The 16213-nt window shown below is 41.4% G+C and overlaps 1 protein-coding gene across 18 annotated transcripts in view; it reads left to right on the forward strand.

The window, feature by feature from the left end:
* HUWE1 (HECT, UBA and WWE domain containing E3 ubiquitin protein ligase 1) overlaps positions 1 to 16213 on the forward strand; it is a 141842-nt gene that overhangs the window by 95783 nt on the left and 29846 nt on the right. For 17 of the 18 annotated variants that reach the window (XM_079764999.1, XM_079764996.1, XM_079765000.1 and 14 more), the window contains 8 exons: positions 589 to 947; positions 3317 to 3512; positions 5148 to 5315; positions 6784 to 6929; positions 7345 to 7408; positions 8565 to 8779; positions 13338 to 13549; positions 13956 to 14138. In XM_079764999.1, coding sequence (XP_079621125.1) covers positions 589 to 947; positions 3317 to 3512; positions 5148 to 5315; positions 6784 to 6929; positions 7345 to 7408; positions 8565 to 8779; positions 13338 to 13549; positions 13956 to 14138 — 1543 coding nt within the window. The remainder of the gene's footprint in view (positions 1 to 588; positions 948 to 3316; positions 3513 to 5147; positions 5316 to 6783; positions 6930 to 7344; positions 7409 to 8564; positions 8780 to 13337; positions 13550 to 13955; positions 14139 to 16213) is intronic. The other variant, XM_079764986.1, reaches the window with a different exon arrangement.

The raw sequence follows: 16213 nt of genomic DNA on the forward strand, positions 1-16213 counted from the left end.
AACTCGTGTGCCTTTATTGCTTAAGTTCTAGGCAATTTCATTGTCATTTATTATATGCTAGAGGCCCGGTGCACAAAATTCGTGCACTGGGGGGGTTGTCCCTCAGCCCAGCCTGCACCCTCTCCAATCTAGGATCCCTCTCACAATCCAGGACTGCTGGCTCCCAACCACTCGCCTGCCTGCCAGCCTGATCACCCCCTAACCGCTCCCCTGCGAGCCTGATTGACGCCTAACTGCTCCCCTGCCAGCCTGGTTGCCCCCAACTGCCCTTCCCTGCTGGCCTGATCGCCCACAACTACCCTCTCCTGCCGGCCATCTTGTAGCAGCCATCTTTGACCACATGGGGGTGGCCATCTTGTGTGAGGGCATGAGGGTCAATTTGCATATTACCTCTTTATTATATAGGATGATGTTGCTTAGTGACTTGATTCACACTCCTTTTTATATGCCTTTTTATCTAGTCTTAGAATTGGTGTTTGGTATATTTCTCTTCATAAGGTGCAAGTACTTGACTGGTTCCTTAGGAAGGCTAGGTATGGAAGAAAATGTCAAGTTAAACTGTCTGAACTCTTACTTTCCCATTTGTAGATACTCCATTAGCCCTAGAGAATACAAATAATGAAAAGGAGACAAGCCTCGAAGAAACAAAAATCGGGGAGATCCTGATCCAGGGCCTGACAGAGGATATGGTGACTGTTTTAATCCGGGCCTGCGTGAGCATGCTAGGAGTCCCTGTGGACCCAGACACTTTGCATGCCACCCTTCGCCTCTGCCTGAGGCTCACCCGAGACCACAAATATGCCATGATGTTTGCAGAGCTGAAGAGTACCCGCATGATCTTGAATTTGACCCAGAGCTCAGGCTTCAATGGGTTTACTCCCCTGGTCACCCTTCTCTTAAGACACATTATTGAGGACCCCTGCACCCTCCGTCATACTATGGAAAAGGTGAGTCTTTTGGTGTCAGATGATGGTTTAGCTTTGCATCATACTTTTGTTCTCCTTGGTCTCAGAACAGATAGATTGGTTCTTCTTAGGGTCTATAGCTAGATATATAGTCTATATACGCTGCCCAGTAAAATTTCCCAGCTGTATGCTTAGGTGCATGCTTGAATATGATAGATGATCCCAGTGAATGACATGAAAAAAAAACTAGAAAATAAAGCTTTTCCTATTCTTAAATTTGCTATAGTATTAGCTCTTACCTAGTAAGTTCTCTCTGGCAATGTAGGTTTCTTGAACCAAAAACTTCATAAGGATTGGAATACCTTCCACCGAGTTCATGTCTTAAAGATCATCCCCTTGTAGAGAACTTCTCATGTGTTCACAGGTTATAAAAGTAGTAAAGTTTTTGGAATGTTTATGATTGTCAGACACTGTGGTAAGCTCTTTACAACTACCCATTGTGCAGACCTAAAAACTGAGGCTTACATGTGTTTTTTAGGAACATACAGAACAGTGGAAGAAATTACAAAGTAATTAGAAAAAAATAGAAACATAACATCAACATTAATACATAATTGGAGGGGTGGAGGGAAAACATCTTACTAATAAGGCTTTTCCTTATTGGTACTTTTATAAAGTTTTCTTTCCTCCTGCTAATTCATTGTCAACAGCCATCAGGTGAATGTTAATAGACTTCACTTCTATTTTCCCCTCTTGGAACACTGTTTCCCACATGTATAAATAATGTTGCAATATGCAATTTTGTGCATAACTTTGTCACGTTTAAGAATATTTTTCCTAGAGATTCCTAGAAATTGAATCAGAAGGTATAAATGTTTTTTAACTCATTTGCCAGAAATCTGGTACTATTTTTGTGTGTGTGTGTGTGTGTGTGTGTGTGTATGTGTGTATGCATACGTCTGACATTCTTCAAGATAGGTATGTTTTTTTTCCACCCAGCCTGTTTCATTTTACCTGACATGAGCAAAAACAAAAGCAGGAGAGCTGTTAAAGGCAGAATATGTACTGATCCAAGCTCAGGGGACAGCCCAACAAGGAAGAAACAACTATATATAGACAGGATTCTAACATAAAAACAAAACAAAATAGTTACAATGTTTAAAGTTTATATAACTTTAAAAATGCTAGGAAAAAAATATAGGTTCTTGTTGGATGAGAGAAAACTCGGAGCTTAAAAGACATTGTATTTGGGGGTGTTGGGAGCAAAAGAAGGTCAGTGACAATTTTAACATACCGAGTTGGCAAAATGTAAATGCTTAATAATATCCATTGCAGGTACGGGTGTGGAGAACCAGGCATACTCTTACTTTTGGTAGGAGTGGAAATTGGTGCAGCCACATTGGAGGGCAATTTGGTACTGTCAGTTTAAGATATCCTTTGACCTAGAAATTCTATGGCTAAGAACTTATAACTAAAGTCACGTATGCCAAGGTACATATACAAGAATTTTCACTGTAGAATTGCTTGTATTACGAAACTAGAGATCTAATGTCCAGCAGAGGACTGGATAAATAAATTGTGGCACATTTTTATAGTGAAGTTATACTTTTCTTTATTTAAAAAGTAAGAATTGCTTTATAATTGCAGCCTGACAGACAAGATATAGGGATTAATATGCCAAACTAAAGAGCATGGTCAGTTTGGTAAGAAAACCATTAAGATTCCAAAAGATGTTTATCTTTGTGAACATTGTTCATGAAGGAATACATAATGGAAAATACAATGGAATTGTTTTCTTTATACTTTCCTCTGTTTTCCATGATTGACGAATCTTTTTTTTTTTTTTAGAAGAACAAAACCATAATAGATGTCTAAGCCCTGTGATATCAAAGCAAACAATCCGTAAATATAGTTTGATATCTCCTGTGGCTATCATTATCTGAAATGGATGATTGGCTTTGAGGCATAAAGAAAATCTTGAATTTTATTCTTATACACTGAGTGGATACCAATATTATATATTTTTAGAGTTTGAACCATTCAGTTTAAAATTAGGAGAGCCTTTGGGAAGGCTATGAGCTGGCACTGAAATGTGGGAGCTGTAATTTGGATTAATGATCAGTGGTCTAGATATATTTCCCAGTTTATCTAAAAGATCATATACCATCTGGTCTAATAATTTATAATTTTGGGATATTCTGAATGCTATTTTTTTTGTAAGCCACATTTTTTAATTGGTAAGGGACTTAAAAGACCAAGTTTATCTTTCTCCCAAAAATCTAAATCTTGTCATTCACTGTCTTGAGGCAGAGCTTGGTTAGTATTTTAATCCTTGGAAACTCTTCCTTGAATGCAATTGTATTTTTGGAAAGTGGTCTTTAATCAGCAGTGTTTCTCCCTCTCTTTGCTAGGTTGTTCGTTCAGCAGCTACAAGTGGAGCTGGTAGCACTACCTCAGGTGTTGTATCTGGCAGCCTCGGCTCTCGGGAGATCAACTATATCCTTCGTGTCCTTGGGCCGGCTGCATGCCGCAATCCAGACATTTTCACAGAAGTGGCCAACTGCTGTATCCGCATTGCCCTTCCAGCCCCTCGGGGCTCAGGAACTGGTAAGTTTCCCCTTCTCCTGACCTTTTGAGACATCGAGGTCTGTGGCCTAGTATAACTCCAGAAGTTTTCTGCAGAGAGATCTGTAACTTAGAAAGCTTCCTTGGGCAAGCTTTGGGACATTGGCTGATTGATCACGTGAGTCAGTTCAGAGGTATTTCAATAGCTTCTATAGTCCTTGCCCTGTGTTAATCTCTGTGAGAAATACCAAGGATTGTCCTTGCTTTCCATGAACTCATCTTAGTGTGGCATCAGGGCTTACATACAGTGAATGGCTTATAGACTGAATGATAGTTGAGGAACAGACAGACAGCTGACTCATGATACAGAATGAAGTATACAATATCCTCAGTATATTCTGGCCAAAAGTGTTTGGCCCATATTTAATTATGAGGAAACAATTAGACATAAATTGTGAGACATTCTATAAGAAAACTGGCCTAGATTCTTTTCCAAAAATATAAATGTATTGAAAGGAGGAAAATGCAAGGATCTCCTAGGTCAGTGATGGCGAACCTATGACACGCGTGTCACACTGACACGCTTAGCCATTTCTGATGACACGCGGCCGCATGCCGAGGATGAAACATTTGCTGCTCCTGAGGATGAAACATTTGCAAAATAATGTTTTTTCCTCAAAGTGACACACTACCCGAGTTATGCTCAGTTTTTTGGCGAAGTTTGACACACCAAGCTCAAAAGGTTGCCCATCACTGTCCTAGGTAAAAGACTAGCGAGATGACCACCAACAACCTTGATGGGATTGTGGACCAAATAAAAGAGATTTGGAGAAATTTGAATACTGACTGATATTAGATAATATAGTTGTGTCTGTGTTAAATTTCCTGGGTGTTACGATGGTTATGTTGGAAAATATCCTTGATGTTACGTGTACGGGTAGATATATTTAGAGGTAGACAAATGATGATTCTATATGAAAAGTATATGGATATTTATTTACTAACCTTTCAATGTTTCTGTTGGGTTGTGGGTTGTTGTTTTTTAATAAAAAGTTGGGTGGGGAGCTAATTATTTTGGGTACCTCAGTGTGCCTGACCCTGTGCTGGGCATATATGGTCTCATTTAATCCTCATGTTTCAAAAATGAGAAATTTGAGGTTTCTTGGAAGTAATTTGGCCATGATCTTGTAATAGAATTGGATTTTAACCCTTTGCACTCGCTTGCTTTTTTCTCGATTCCTTTATTCTACTCAGGATTTAATTTTTTAAATACACCAGATTTTACAAAGCGCGGCAGTAGAATAAAAAACTGGAGTTTCTTTTCATACAAACTTATTTATTTGGATTTTTTTATACTTCAAACTATTGGTACATTCAAAGAGTATAAAAAGAGCCGCTACCGATGCTAACCATGTCGAGTCACACTTGACATCCGAGTGCAAAAGGTTAAAACCAAGTCTCCCCAACTCCAAAGCCTGTGCTCGTTTACCATTTGCTACAGCTGTATTAAATCCTATGGTAATTGGGGAAGGTAAAAGGCAGATACTCTGATAGGCTGCTTGAACTCCTGTCCGAAGCTTATATATATTATGTAAGCCTCCTTCTAAGTTTTTATCAGTAACCAAATGTAGGTACCAGTTCACTATTGACTGATTTTTCTGTCTCACTTTGGCTTAGCTTCAGATGATGAATTTGAGAATCTTAGAATTAAAGGTCCTAATGCTGTCCAACTGGTGAAAACAACCCCTTTGAAACCCTCACCACTGCCTGTCATTCCTGATACTATCAAGGAAGTGATCTACGACATGCTGAATGCCCTGGCTGCATACCATGCTCCAGAGGAAGGTATGTGGCTAGCCCACCACAGGAGGCTGAGCACTTTGCCTGGGTCATTTCAACCAATTCATGTCTTAGTGAACACTCATTGTATGCCCATCCTCTGGGAATCAAGATGAATGAGCCACACAGTGCCCTTCTGTAAAGAAGCTAATAGTAATATAGTATGACAGATGCCGAAATAGTGGTGAGTCCTAGAGCAAGGCACCTGACCTGGTGGAGGTGGGGCCTGAAGGGAAGTTTCTTAAAATGAGTGTTTTCTGGAAGAAGTCTTGAATGATAAAAATAAGGAGATTGCCAGAGTTCCATCCTATGAAAGAAAGTACATCCCATCCAGTGGGGAAAATGAACAGTGATTAAAAAATAAGAGCATCTTGTTATCAGGTTGAAAATAAAATACCAAGAAGTCTTGCCAGGCCAGTGTGGCTTGGTGGATTGAGCGTCGTCCCATGTACCAAGAGGTCACCAGTTCGATTCTCAGGGCACATGCTCAGGTTTCGGGCTCCATCGATGTTTCTCTTTTGCATCGATGTTTCTCTCCCTTTCCCTTCCTCTCGCTAAAAAAATCAATTAAAACACATTTAAAAATAAAACACCAGGTAGTCTCTTAATACGTTCATTCTCAAAAACAAAACATCTTTATTACCCAAGAAGTTGGGAACAATATTAGAAGATATAGCTAGGCTTCCTGGCCTTTGAGACCACCTCCTCAATCCATCTTTATTCCTAGTTAAAATGCTGCATATAATTACTGGGAAACTCATGAATAGATTGTTTGAACCCAAGGTTTCATTACAGTGAGATTTTTCTGGGTTTTATTCAGGACATACTTATTTGATATGTCCCACGGGATTGCCAAAAAGTGATGAACACTGCCTTTAATAAGTCAAGAAAATGTGGGTCTTGTGCGCTTTTCATCCATACAGCATTCTGATGCAGAGCTCCTAGCTTCTACACACACAGAATCTTTAACCAATCTTATATACCCCCCCCCAAAAAAAAATAACAATTTAGCTATAGTAAACCACTTATTGACCTTTCCACTGCACTAGACATAATACTAGATATGTTAATTTAAGCTTAGTGTAGTGACAGCTGAGGAAAGTGAGGAGACTAAGTAAATTGCCTCTGGTCACAAAACTAGTTAGTGATAGAACGAGGCTTTTAACCATGCTGTCTTGGTTACACAGCAGTTTCTCAATTAAAATCATTTCATAATAAGATTGATAAGATGCCTTAGGAACTTTACTCTTGTTTATGTCAAGTAGCCTGTGGTAAAATTGATTTTATTAACATCATTTTTGTATAAAGTCCCAAAACCTATCAACATTAAGTGAGGACTTATTGTACTACATCTAGCAATATGACTATGTAAGCAGTTGTGGCAACTTGAAGCGGAATTGTCCAAGCTACCAAATAGGCATTACCATTGCACAATTACAGAAGAGTTTTGTTTTGTTTTGTTTTGTTTTTCTAGCAGACAAATCTGATCCTAAACCTGGGGGTATGACCCAAGAGGTTGGCCAGCTCCTGCAAGATATGGGCGATGATGTATACCAGCAGTACCGGTCCCTTACTCGGCAGGGCAGTGATTTTGATACACAGTCAGGTTTTTCCATTAATGTAAGTCAGTTCCAACTTCCTACCTTCCTTTTCCAATATGTGTGTGTTCTCAGTATTTAGAGTTATGCCAGGGAAATGTCAAAGGTATTAATTTTGATCTATCTGTAAATTATATGTTGCCTAAAAATGAAGATAAAATTAGGGTGTCTTTGGGATTTTCTTTTCATTCCTTGGGTTGGAAATGTTTTCTTAATGCATTTTTCGTTCTCCTCTTTCCCCCCAATCTCCCAGTCACTGTTTATAATGATGACTTCCCACAGATCATAATAGCATGTGGGGGAGAGAATAAGTGGTTAAAAGATCAGCCAAAGAGAATATGTAGCATTTGCAGCCAGTACCCTGGGAAGGAGTCCAACCATTTGGGGATGGCTGTCTTTGAAATTAACAATGGCTCAGGAGTTTTCTTCTTCCATAGAGTCAGGTCTTTGCTGCAGATGGTTCTTCCACTGAGACAAACACACCTGGGGCATCCCAAGAAGGTAATGGTTTGTTTTTTTCCCTCTTTTGTTTGAATTTCTTGAGGGTGTCCTGGACAGGGAGTCAGAGAATACAAGCATAATTGTAAAGTTTACTTGTTTAAGTGAGCTTTCTCAAGGTTGAGTTCAGTGTTCTGTAAATAAAGAGTTTCTACATGCTAAAGTTAGTGGAACTGTGACTTAACTAACCCAGTAATTTGCTATGGTAATATTCTTTTGTTGTACTCTTTAAACCATCTCCCATATATTTCTTGATGGCTTCCATGTTGGCTTATAGAGCTTTGGTGCCAATGGCAGTATTCTAGTTATATGCTGGATTCTTGCCCCCAGCAGTATCAGCAGAGTCCATTGGCTACTCGCCAAGAATTAGAGAAATGTCATGTGGAAACAATTCTAATGAGACCTTTCAAGCAAGAACTGTTTCTCCTTGGATAGGAAAGATCTTTGAGGTCTAAGGAGACATTAAACTTAATATCTAATAGTGAAACTTTTTTAAGAAGCTATTAACTGGTAAAGTATTGGTTAGCTCATTTTGGTGGACTTACTGCCCATCTATAGTATGGTTGATAGTAATATTATTCAATGGAGGCATTAGGTCCTTTATGTAGTAGACATCAAAATGAATCTGATTCATCCCCTGCACTTAAAGAATTTTGTCTAGTGATGGAAACCTGCAACCATTATGATGTAAAGTAATTAACTGCTAGAATAGAGGCATGCTAGCATAAAGTATAGTGGGCACGTGATGTAATAGCAACTTACATGGATGAGATAGAGGAAATCAGCATTTTAGCTGAGCTAAATAAGTAAATGTGTGCTAAGCAGACGTGGGAAGGAAGAGGTAAAAGAGTGAGTACACAAGGCGTGTTTGGAGAGCTATTAGTACAGTATTTCTGGAGCTTAAGGTTATATATAAGAGGAGGGGAGGTGGTGGACCATGTGTGAACAGTTGGGCAAAGCCTCCCTGGTGTACTATATCCACAGACCATGTCTAAGACCTGGGTCGTCCGACCTTTCTGTCCTTCCACTGCAGTGTGAGAAGGGCATTCAAGTTGTACCAGTGACCTAAAGTGGAGAAGTGGTTTTCTTTCCACTGAAGGCTTGTTCTCACCAATATTCCAGTGTGGAATTGAACTGGTGTTTGGCTCTTTCTCAACAGCTTCAACTCCAGAGGAGTCTCGAGATGGGAAAAAAGATAAAGAAGGGGACCGAGCCTCTGAAGAAGCCAAACAGAAAGTCAAGGGCAGCAAACCTTTAATGCCCACCTCCACTATTCTTCGTCTTCTGGCAGAGTTGGTGAGGTCCTATGTTGGTATTGCTACCCTGATTGCCAACTACAGCTACACTGTGGGCCAGTCTGAGCTGATCAAAGAGGTAATGCTTTCAACTTCTGCTTAAGACTTTATACTGTTGTCATTGGATACCTGCTATGTGTTAGATGCTTTACTAGGAACCTATGCATGTTAGCCCAATGATAAGAGAGGCAGTGGCCTCTCAAGACACATTAAAGTGCGAGGCCTTTTTTTCCATAATGTGGAGCCATCAGGCTCACTGCAGGGAGTGAGTTGCTGCAGTTTGTTAATTTGTTTTGTGGAATATCGCTTGGTCTGCATTGTAGAGACTGTAAAAGGCCAGATTGGAATCAGAGAGAGCAGTTAGGAATCTGACTCAGTATAATCTAGGTAATACAGGATCTTGGTGAAGTTGAGGGTGGTCAGGGAGGTAGTTGAAGAGATGTGTTAAAGGTAGAAATGGACAAGAATTTGATTTGGAGGATGAAGGTGAAATCAAGGACTCAGATATTTTGTGGCTTTTTATTCCTCTTACTAGTGGCCCGGTGCACTAAATTTGTGCACGGGGCGGGGGTGTCCCTCAGCCCAGCCTGCACCCTTTCCAATCTGGGACCCCTTGAAGGATGTCCTACTGCTAGTTTACAGGGATCGGGCCTAAACCGGCAGTGGGACATCCCTCTCGCAATCCGGGACTGCTGGCTCCTAACTGCTCGCCTGCCTGCCTGCCTGATTGCCCCTAACCACTCTGCCTGCTGGCCTGCTCACCCCCACTTTTCCTCCCCCACTGGCCTGCTTGCCCCCAACTGCCCCTTGCTGGCCTGCTCACTCCAAACTGCCCCCCCCCCCCCCCCCGCTATCCTGATCACCTCCCAACTGATACCCACTGACATCCTGCTTGCCCCCAACTGGCCCCCCTGCTGGTCTGCTTACCCCCAACGGCCCCGCCCCCCACTAGCCTGATCACTCACAACTGCTGTCCCATCCTGGCCTGATCACCCACAACTGCCATCCCCTCTTAACCTCTAACCGCCTCTACCTCAGCCCTGCCACCATGGCTTTGTCCAGAAGAACGTCCAGAAGGTCTCCTGGAAGGTCTCCCAGTCTAATTAGCATATTACCCTTTTATTAGTATAGATAGAGGCCTGGTGCATGGGTAGGGGCCGGCTGGTTTGCCCTGAAGGATGTCCCGGATCAGGGTGGGGGTTCTCTTGGGGCATGGGGCAGCCTGGTGAGGGGCTGAGTGCCGTTTTCATGCTGGTCAAGCCCCCCAGTGGGGACCCTCACCCCATGGGGGGTGTGGCCAACCTGGGTGAGGGGTTGAGGGCTGTTTTCAAGCTGGCCACACCCCCTTTATCTTCTGTAATTGAAACTTTGTAGCCTTGAGCGGACGCCAGGGCGGGTGGGAAGCTTGGCTTCCTCCATCGCCGGGGGCAACCTAAGCCTCCTGCTTGCCCCAGCTCCGTGGCTGCCGCCATCTTTGTTGGGTTGATTTGCATACTCGCTCCTGATTGGCTGGTGGGCATAGCAGAGGTACAGTTAATTTGCATGTTTCTCTTTTATTAGTGTAGATGTTAGAAGAAATGGTTTGAAGAGAAAATGTGGAATTTGAGAGGTATCCTGTGGGTCACTTAAGTAAAAGTGTCTAGGGGACAGTAGAAGAAACCAAACATATGAGAATATTGGTGTTTAGCTTTTGGATGTACTCACATCTATTCAAAGATACCAGATGTGGTAATAATAGTAATACAAGTCATATTTTATATATCCTGATAGAGAAATATCTTCAGGTTACATTTTTCAAGTGAGAGAGCACTTTAAGAAACTATATCATGGTCCATCTGGTGTGGCTCAGTGGTTGAGCATCAACCTATGAACCTGGAGGTCACTGTTGGATTCCCATTCAGGGCACATGCCTGGGTTGTGGGCTCGATCCCCAGTAGGGGGCAAGCAGGAGGCAGCCAATCAATGATTCTCTCTCATTATTTATGTTTCTCTCCCTCTTTCCCTACTTCTTTCCCTCCCCCTTCCTCTCTGAAATCAATAAAAATATATTTTTTTAAAAAAATAAGAAAGAAAAGCAAATGTTTAGTGGGGAAAAGAAAAGACAGTGTATCATGTTTTCATATATGTGAAGGGGTGCCTAAGGAGGTTTTTTCATAAAGGGGACCTTGTTTTGGGGGTCAAATATATAATTAATGTTAGACAATTGGGTAGTTTTCTATTTGGAAGTATTAAAAATAGAGCCTGCTACAGTCATTCTTACACATGTTTTGGTAAACATATAGAGCATTTCTGTTGGATGGTATATGCATAGGAGTAGAATTGCTGGTCTGTTCAGATTTACCAAATGGTGCCAAAAGTTTTCCAGAGTGGTTGTATCAATTATATTATTGCCGGCACAGCACATGTGGGAGTTCAGATTGCCATTACTCGGTATTTTTCCTTTTTTATTTTATTTTATTTTAACCATTCTAGTGTGTTTGTGATGGTATTGCATTATCATTAAAATTTCCTTGTCTTTACTGGCCATTTGGATATGAAGATGAAGTGTTTAAGTCTTCTTCTTGTTTTCTATTGAGTTCTTTATATATTTTGTATATGAGTTCTTTGTGGAATATATGTGTTAAATATACATTAGGCATTTATTTCAAAGTTTTCACTCATTTATGCAAGTTGTAGTTATAATAGCATTACTTGTGGAATAAGACTATTGCAAATTTATTAAAAATCTGCTTAATATATGTCAAGTAACCCACTGGTACTGGGTACTCATAGGTGCTTTACTGATAATCCTCATCTCAGCACTGAAAGGTTGTTGGTAGTGCTCCCCTTAATAGAGAAGAGAGAAGGCTAAGAGAGGTCATTAACTTGCCTAAGGCCACACTTCAGAGTAGCAGGACTAGAATTGAAACCTAGGTCTGATTCCAAATCCTTTTTACTCAATTATATTGCTTTCCCAAATTATGAAGTTTTTTCCCCAGTTTTTACTAATAACGTCACAAAAATTATTTACACTTTTATTCAGAATACTGTTTAACTTTCATTTTAGTCACTCCTGGGAAATTTTTTAATTCTAATAGTTGTATTAACAAGGCCATCTTATCTAATTTTCCAGACTCTAGAATTCTTCGCTGCATTTTTTTATTGAGGTAAAATTCACATGAAATTAAGCATTTTCAAGTGTACAATTTAGTAGCATCCTATATAATAAAGGCCCAGCGACCAAATGGCGGGATGACCAGAATGACAGATCGACCAGTCACTATGACTCGCACTAACCACCAGGGGGCAGATACTTAACGCAGGAGCTGCCCCCGGTGGTCAGTGCACTCCCACAGTGGGAGTGCCACTCGGCTGACTGGGATGAGCGATGCTCTCACAGCGGGCCGATCCCTGTAGGCCATTCCCCCCACCAGTGCACAAATCCCATGCACCAGGCCTCTAGTTTAGTGTATTCAGTTGTGCGGCCATCATCTTATTTGGTCCCAAAATCGGTGCATTTTGACCCAAATCTGCTTGAATGACAGCAGAACTAAGTTTTCTTTTTAAGATAAGAAAATATTGGGGGATACATCATTGTTAGAGGGAAAAGTCTGACTCTATTTTCTTCCCTGTTGTTGGGCCTTTTTTGCTATTTTAAGTAATCCTGCATTAAATGTTTTTGCATATCTATATCTATGATTGTGCCATTTCTCATTCAACCCCTGCCAATTTCTAGCCCAGGGTCCTGGGCACATTGTAGATGTCAGTAATATTACAATTAACTAGAGGCCCAGTGCACAAAATTCGTGCATGGGGCGGGGGGGGGGTGTCCCTCAGCCCAGCCTGTACCCTCTCCAATCTGGGACCCCTTGTGGGATGTCTGACTGCCCGTTTAGGCCTGATCCCACCAACATCCCTCTTGCAATCCAGGACTGCTGGCTCCCAACCACTCACCTCCCTGCCAGCCTGATTGATGCCTAACTGCTCCCCTGCCGGGCTGATTGCCCCTAACTGTCCTCCCATGCCGGCCTGGTCACCCCTAACTGCCCTCTCCTGTTGGCCTGGTCACCCCCAACTGCCCTCCCCTGCCGGCCTGGTACCCTCCCAACTATCATCCTGTGAAGGCCTGGTACCCCCCAACTGCCCTCCCCTACAGGCCTGATCGCCCCCAACTGCCCTCCCTTTCATGCCTGGTCCCTCTCAACTGCCCTCCCCTGCTTTGCATATTACCTCTTTATTATATAGGATTGAATACTGAAAGGATTATAGCACTCAGGAATCAAGATTTGAATCCTTGCCATTGACTAAGTCCTTTGTGCAAGTCACATTTCTTTGGGCTTCATATTGCCCATATGTTAGATGGGGAAAATATTGGACTGCATTAACTCTTATAGGTTTGCTATGAACAGTTCTATTTAAATATCACACATAAAAATGTTTTAAGAAATGCCAAGTAACATCTAAATGAAGATGTGAATGGGACTTGGGAGCATAAATTCTGGATTTGCTACTCACTTAGCTTGTACCTTTAAGTCTTGGTTTTCACATCTGGCTGGATGACTTCAAGAATCAACTCTGTGTGAGTATACCTTGTTCATGTACAAACGATATGGCATAACTGTGCTTGTGAGTAAATGTCATGATTAATGACTTTTCAGGATTGCAGTGTACTAGCTTTTGTCCTGGACCACCTCCTCCCACATACCCAGAATGCAGAAGACAAGGACACGCCTGCCCTGGCCCGCCTATTCCTCGCAAGCCTGGCTGCTGCAGGGAGTGGCACAGATGCCCAGGTGGCCCTTGTGAATGAAGTAAAAGCAGCCCTGGGACGGGCACTGGCTATGGCTGAGAGTACAGAGAAACATGCCAGGTAAAATTCATGCCTGACCTAGTGCTGGTAACCAGTAGCATCCCCTTACTTCATTCTTGGCCTACTGGATTTCTTGCATTTGAACAAGAGTTCTGTATATTATACCAGCACTGTATATTCTCTGGTTCTCTCAAACTGATTACATTGGGAGTAGGTGAGTAAACAACTTAGAGAAAACAAAGGACTGTTTTCATTCTTTAAGCAAGAGCAGGTTATTCAATCTTATTTTTTAAAGTACGTTTAAAGAGTGAAGAATGCTACCACCCAAGGAGTAAGTTTTCATCTATTTCGTTGTTACTTTTAGGAAGTAATAGAACACAGGAGGGTTATCTGGGGCAAGTTAGTGAAGATGTGGTCTAAGAACACGCTATATTCACGTGATAGAGATGTCAAACTTCTCTCCCAGGCTTCAGGCAGTGATGTGTATCATCAGTACTATCATGGAGTCCTGCCCCTCCACGTCCAGTTTCTACAGCAGTGCCACAGCCAAGACCCAGCACAATGGCATGAACAATATCATTCGACTCTTCCTGAAGAAGGGACTGGTTAATGACTTGGCCAGAGTGCCTCACAGCCTGGACCTGTCCAGGTAAAATCATTTCCAAGCTCCAGTCCCAGGCTGTAGCCCTCTCTTTAATCATGCTGCTTACGTCTCCATTTGCCTAATATTTCATATTTTCTTGCCAGCTGAGTAGTGAACAGCCAGTGTGATAGGAAAAGTTTCAGTGTAGGTGGGAACCTGAGTTCTTAGTATTTTGGCTTTTAAGCAAGGCACTTTCTGTTTTTAGGCCTTAGTTTTCTCATTTACTGGAAACTCAAAAGTTGGACTGTATCACTAATTTTTTTTCCCCAAGCTTCCCCCCTTTAATTAAAAATAACATTTGCCCTAACTGGTTTGGCTCAGTGGATACAGCGTCGGCTTACGGACTGAAGAGTCCCAGGTTCAATTATAGTCAAGGGCATGTACCTTGGTTGTGGGCTTGATCCCCAGTAGGGGCGCGTGCAGGAGGAAGCTGGTCGATGTTTCTAACTCTCTATCCCTCTCCTTTCCTCTCTGTAAAAATCACTAAAATATCTATTTTATAAAAAAAAAAAAACATGTCTCAAAATATTTTTTAAATAAGTAAAAATAACCTTTTATTTTAAGATTATATGTGTATCATAAGAATACAGATGAGTGAAAATAGACACCATATTCCTGCCACCCAGATACCACTGTTGTTATATATCTTTCAGTGGTTTTCTTCACATACATAAATAAAACTATAAATGCTATTGTGAAACCTTAGGTGGGGTGGGTTTGTTTTTTGTTTTTGTTTTTATTTATTTGTTGCTGTTTTTTTAGTATCTACCTTTCTATGTAAATAAAGTTTCATCCTATCTAAAGCCCAAATCTATATTCAAAATTTTTGTCCAAACCAGAATTCAATTATGGACCTTGCATTACATCTGGTTGTATCCCTTGTAACTACTCTAACAAAGGTCCTTAATTCATTCTTTAAATCTTTATTTTATTGCTGTTGTTCATGACACTAATTTGTTGAAGTGACCAGGCCAGCTGTCCTGCAGTGTCTCACTTTCTGGATTTGGTCCATTTGATACCTTGCAGCATAGTTTAATTTGGTCCTTTAATCCCTGTTTTCTATAAACCTCTTGTTAGAGCTAGAGACTTAATGTAATGTAAGCAAGGTAAACATTATTGGCTAGGATATATCATAGATGGTATACATCTTATTGTATAATCTGTGTTGTTACTTTGGCACTGTACAAATATCTAGTTCCCTATCAACCATATACTTAATTAATGTTCTTAACACCAGTTGATAATCTTTGCATGCGCCAGTTAATTTCTCTGGGGGCTATCAATGACAGCTTTCTAATTTCTATCATTTCTTCTATATTATTAGCAGGCATTTTTCTATGATTTAGCCCCAGTTAAAGAGGGAAAATTTGGTTATCCTGACCTAGACTAACCAGTTGTTAACATTCTGTACTGTTTGCTTTAATCACCCTCTCCCATCCCCTTTTCAAGAGATGGATGGGAGGTGAATCATTTGAAATTCATGCAAACAACTTGTTCCTTAACCTCTGAATACTTTAGCATGTTCTCCTAAGAGCAAACATTCCCTTATATGATAGTACTCAGCATCTATCCTAATATATAAAAACCCAGGGTCGCATGTTCTCCTAAGAGCAAACATTCCCTTATATGATAGTACTCAGCATCTATCCTAATATATAAAAACCCAGGGTCGCCAAGACCGGTTTGGCTCAGTGGATAGAGCGTCAGCCTGCGGACTGAAGGGTCCCAGGTTCGATTCCGGTCAAGGGCATGTACCTTGGTTGTGAGCACATCCCCAGTGGGGGGGTGTAGGAGGCAGCTGATCGATGTTTCTCTCTCTCTCCCTTCCTCTCTGTAAAAAATCAATAAAATATATTTAAAAAACCAGGGTCTGTAACAGCCGATTGAAGGTTCGACCAAACACCAGAAGTCAGTCCTGCAGTCAGTGATGGGTCTCCACAGCAACCCAGCACTGACTGCCAAGGGGGCTGCGGATCAGTCCCAGAGAGAGAGGCAGGGTCTGATCTGCAGCCTCCGTGGCAGCTGTTGATCAGCCATTGCCTTTCTGTTTCTCTCTGGGCCTCCACAGGAGCTGCTGATCA

The sequence above is a fragment of the Cnephaeus nilssonii genome (genome assembly GCF_951640355.1).
Source record: "Cnephaeus nilssonii genome assembly, chromosome: X".
In the NCBI taxonomy this organism is placed as follows: Eukaryota; Metazoa; Chordata; class Mammalia; order Chiroptera; family Vespertilionidae; genus Cnephaeus; species Cnephaeus nilssonii.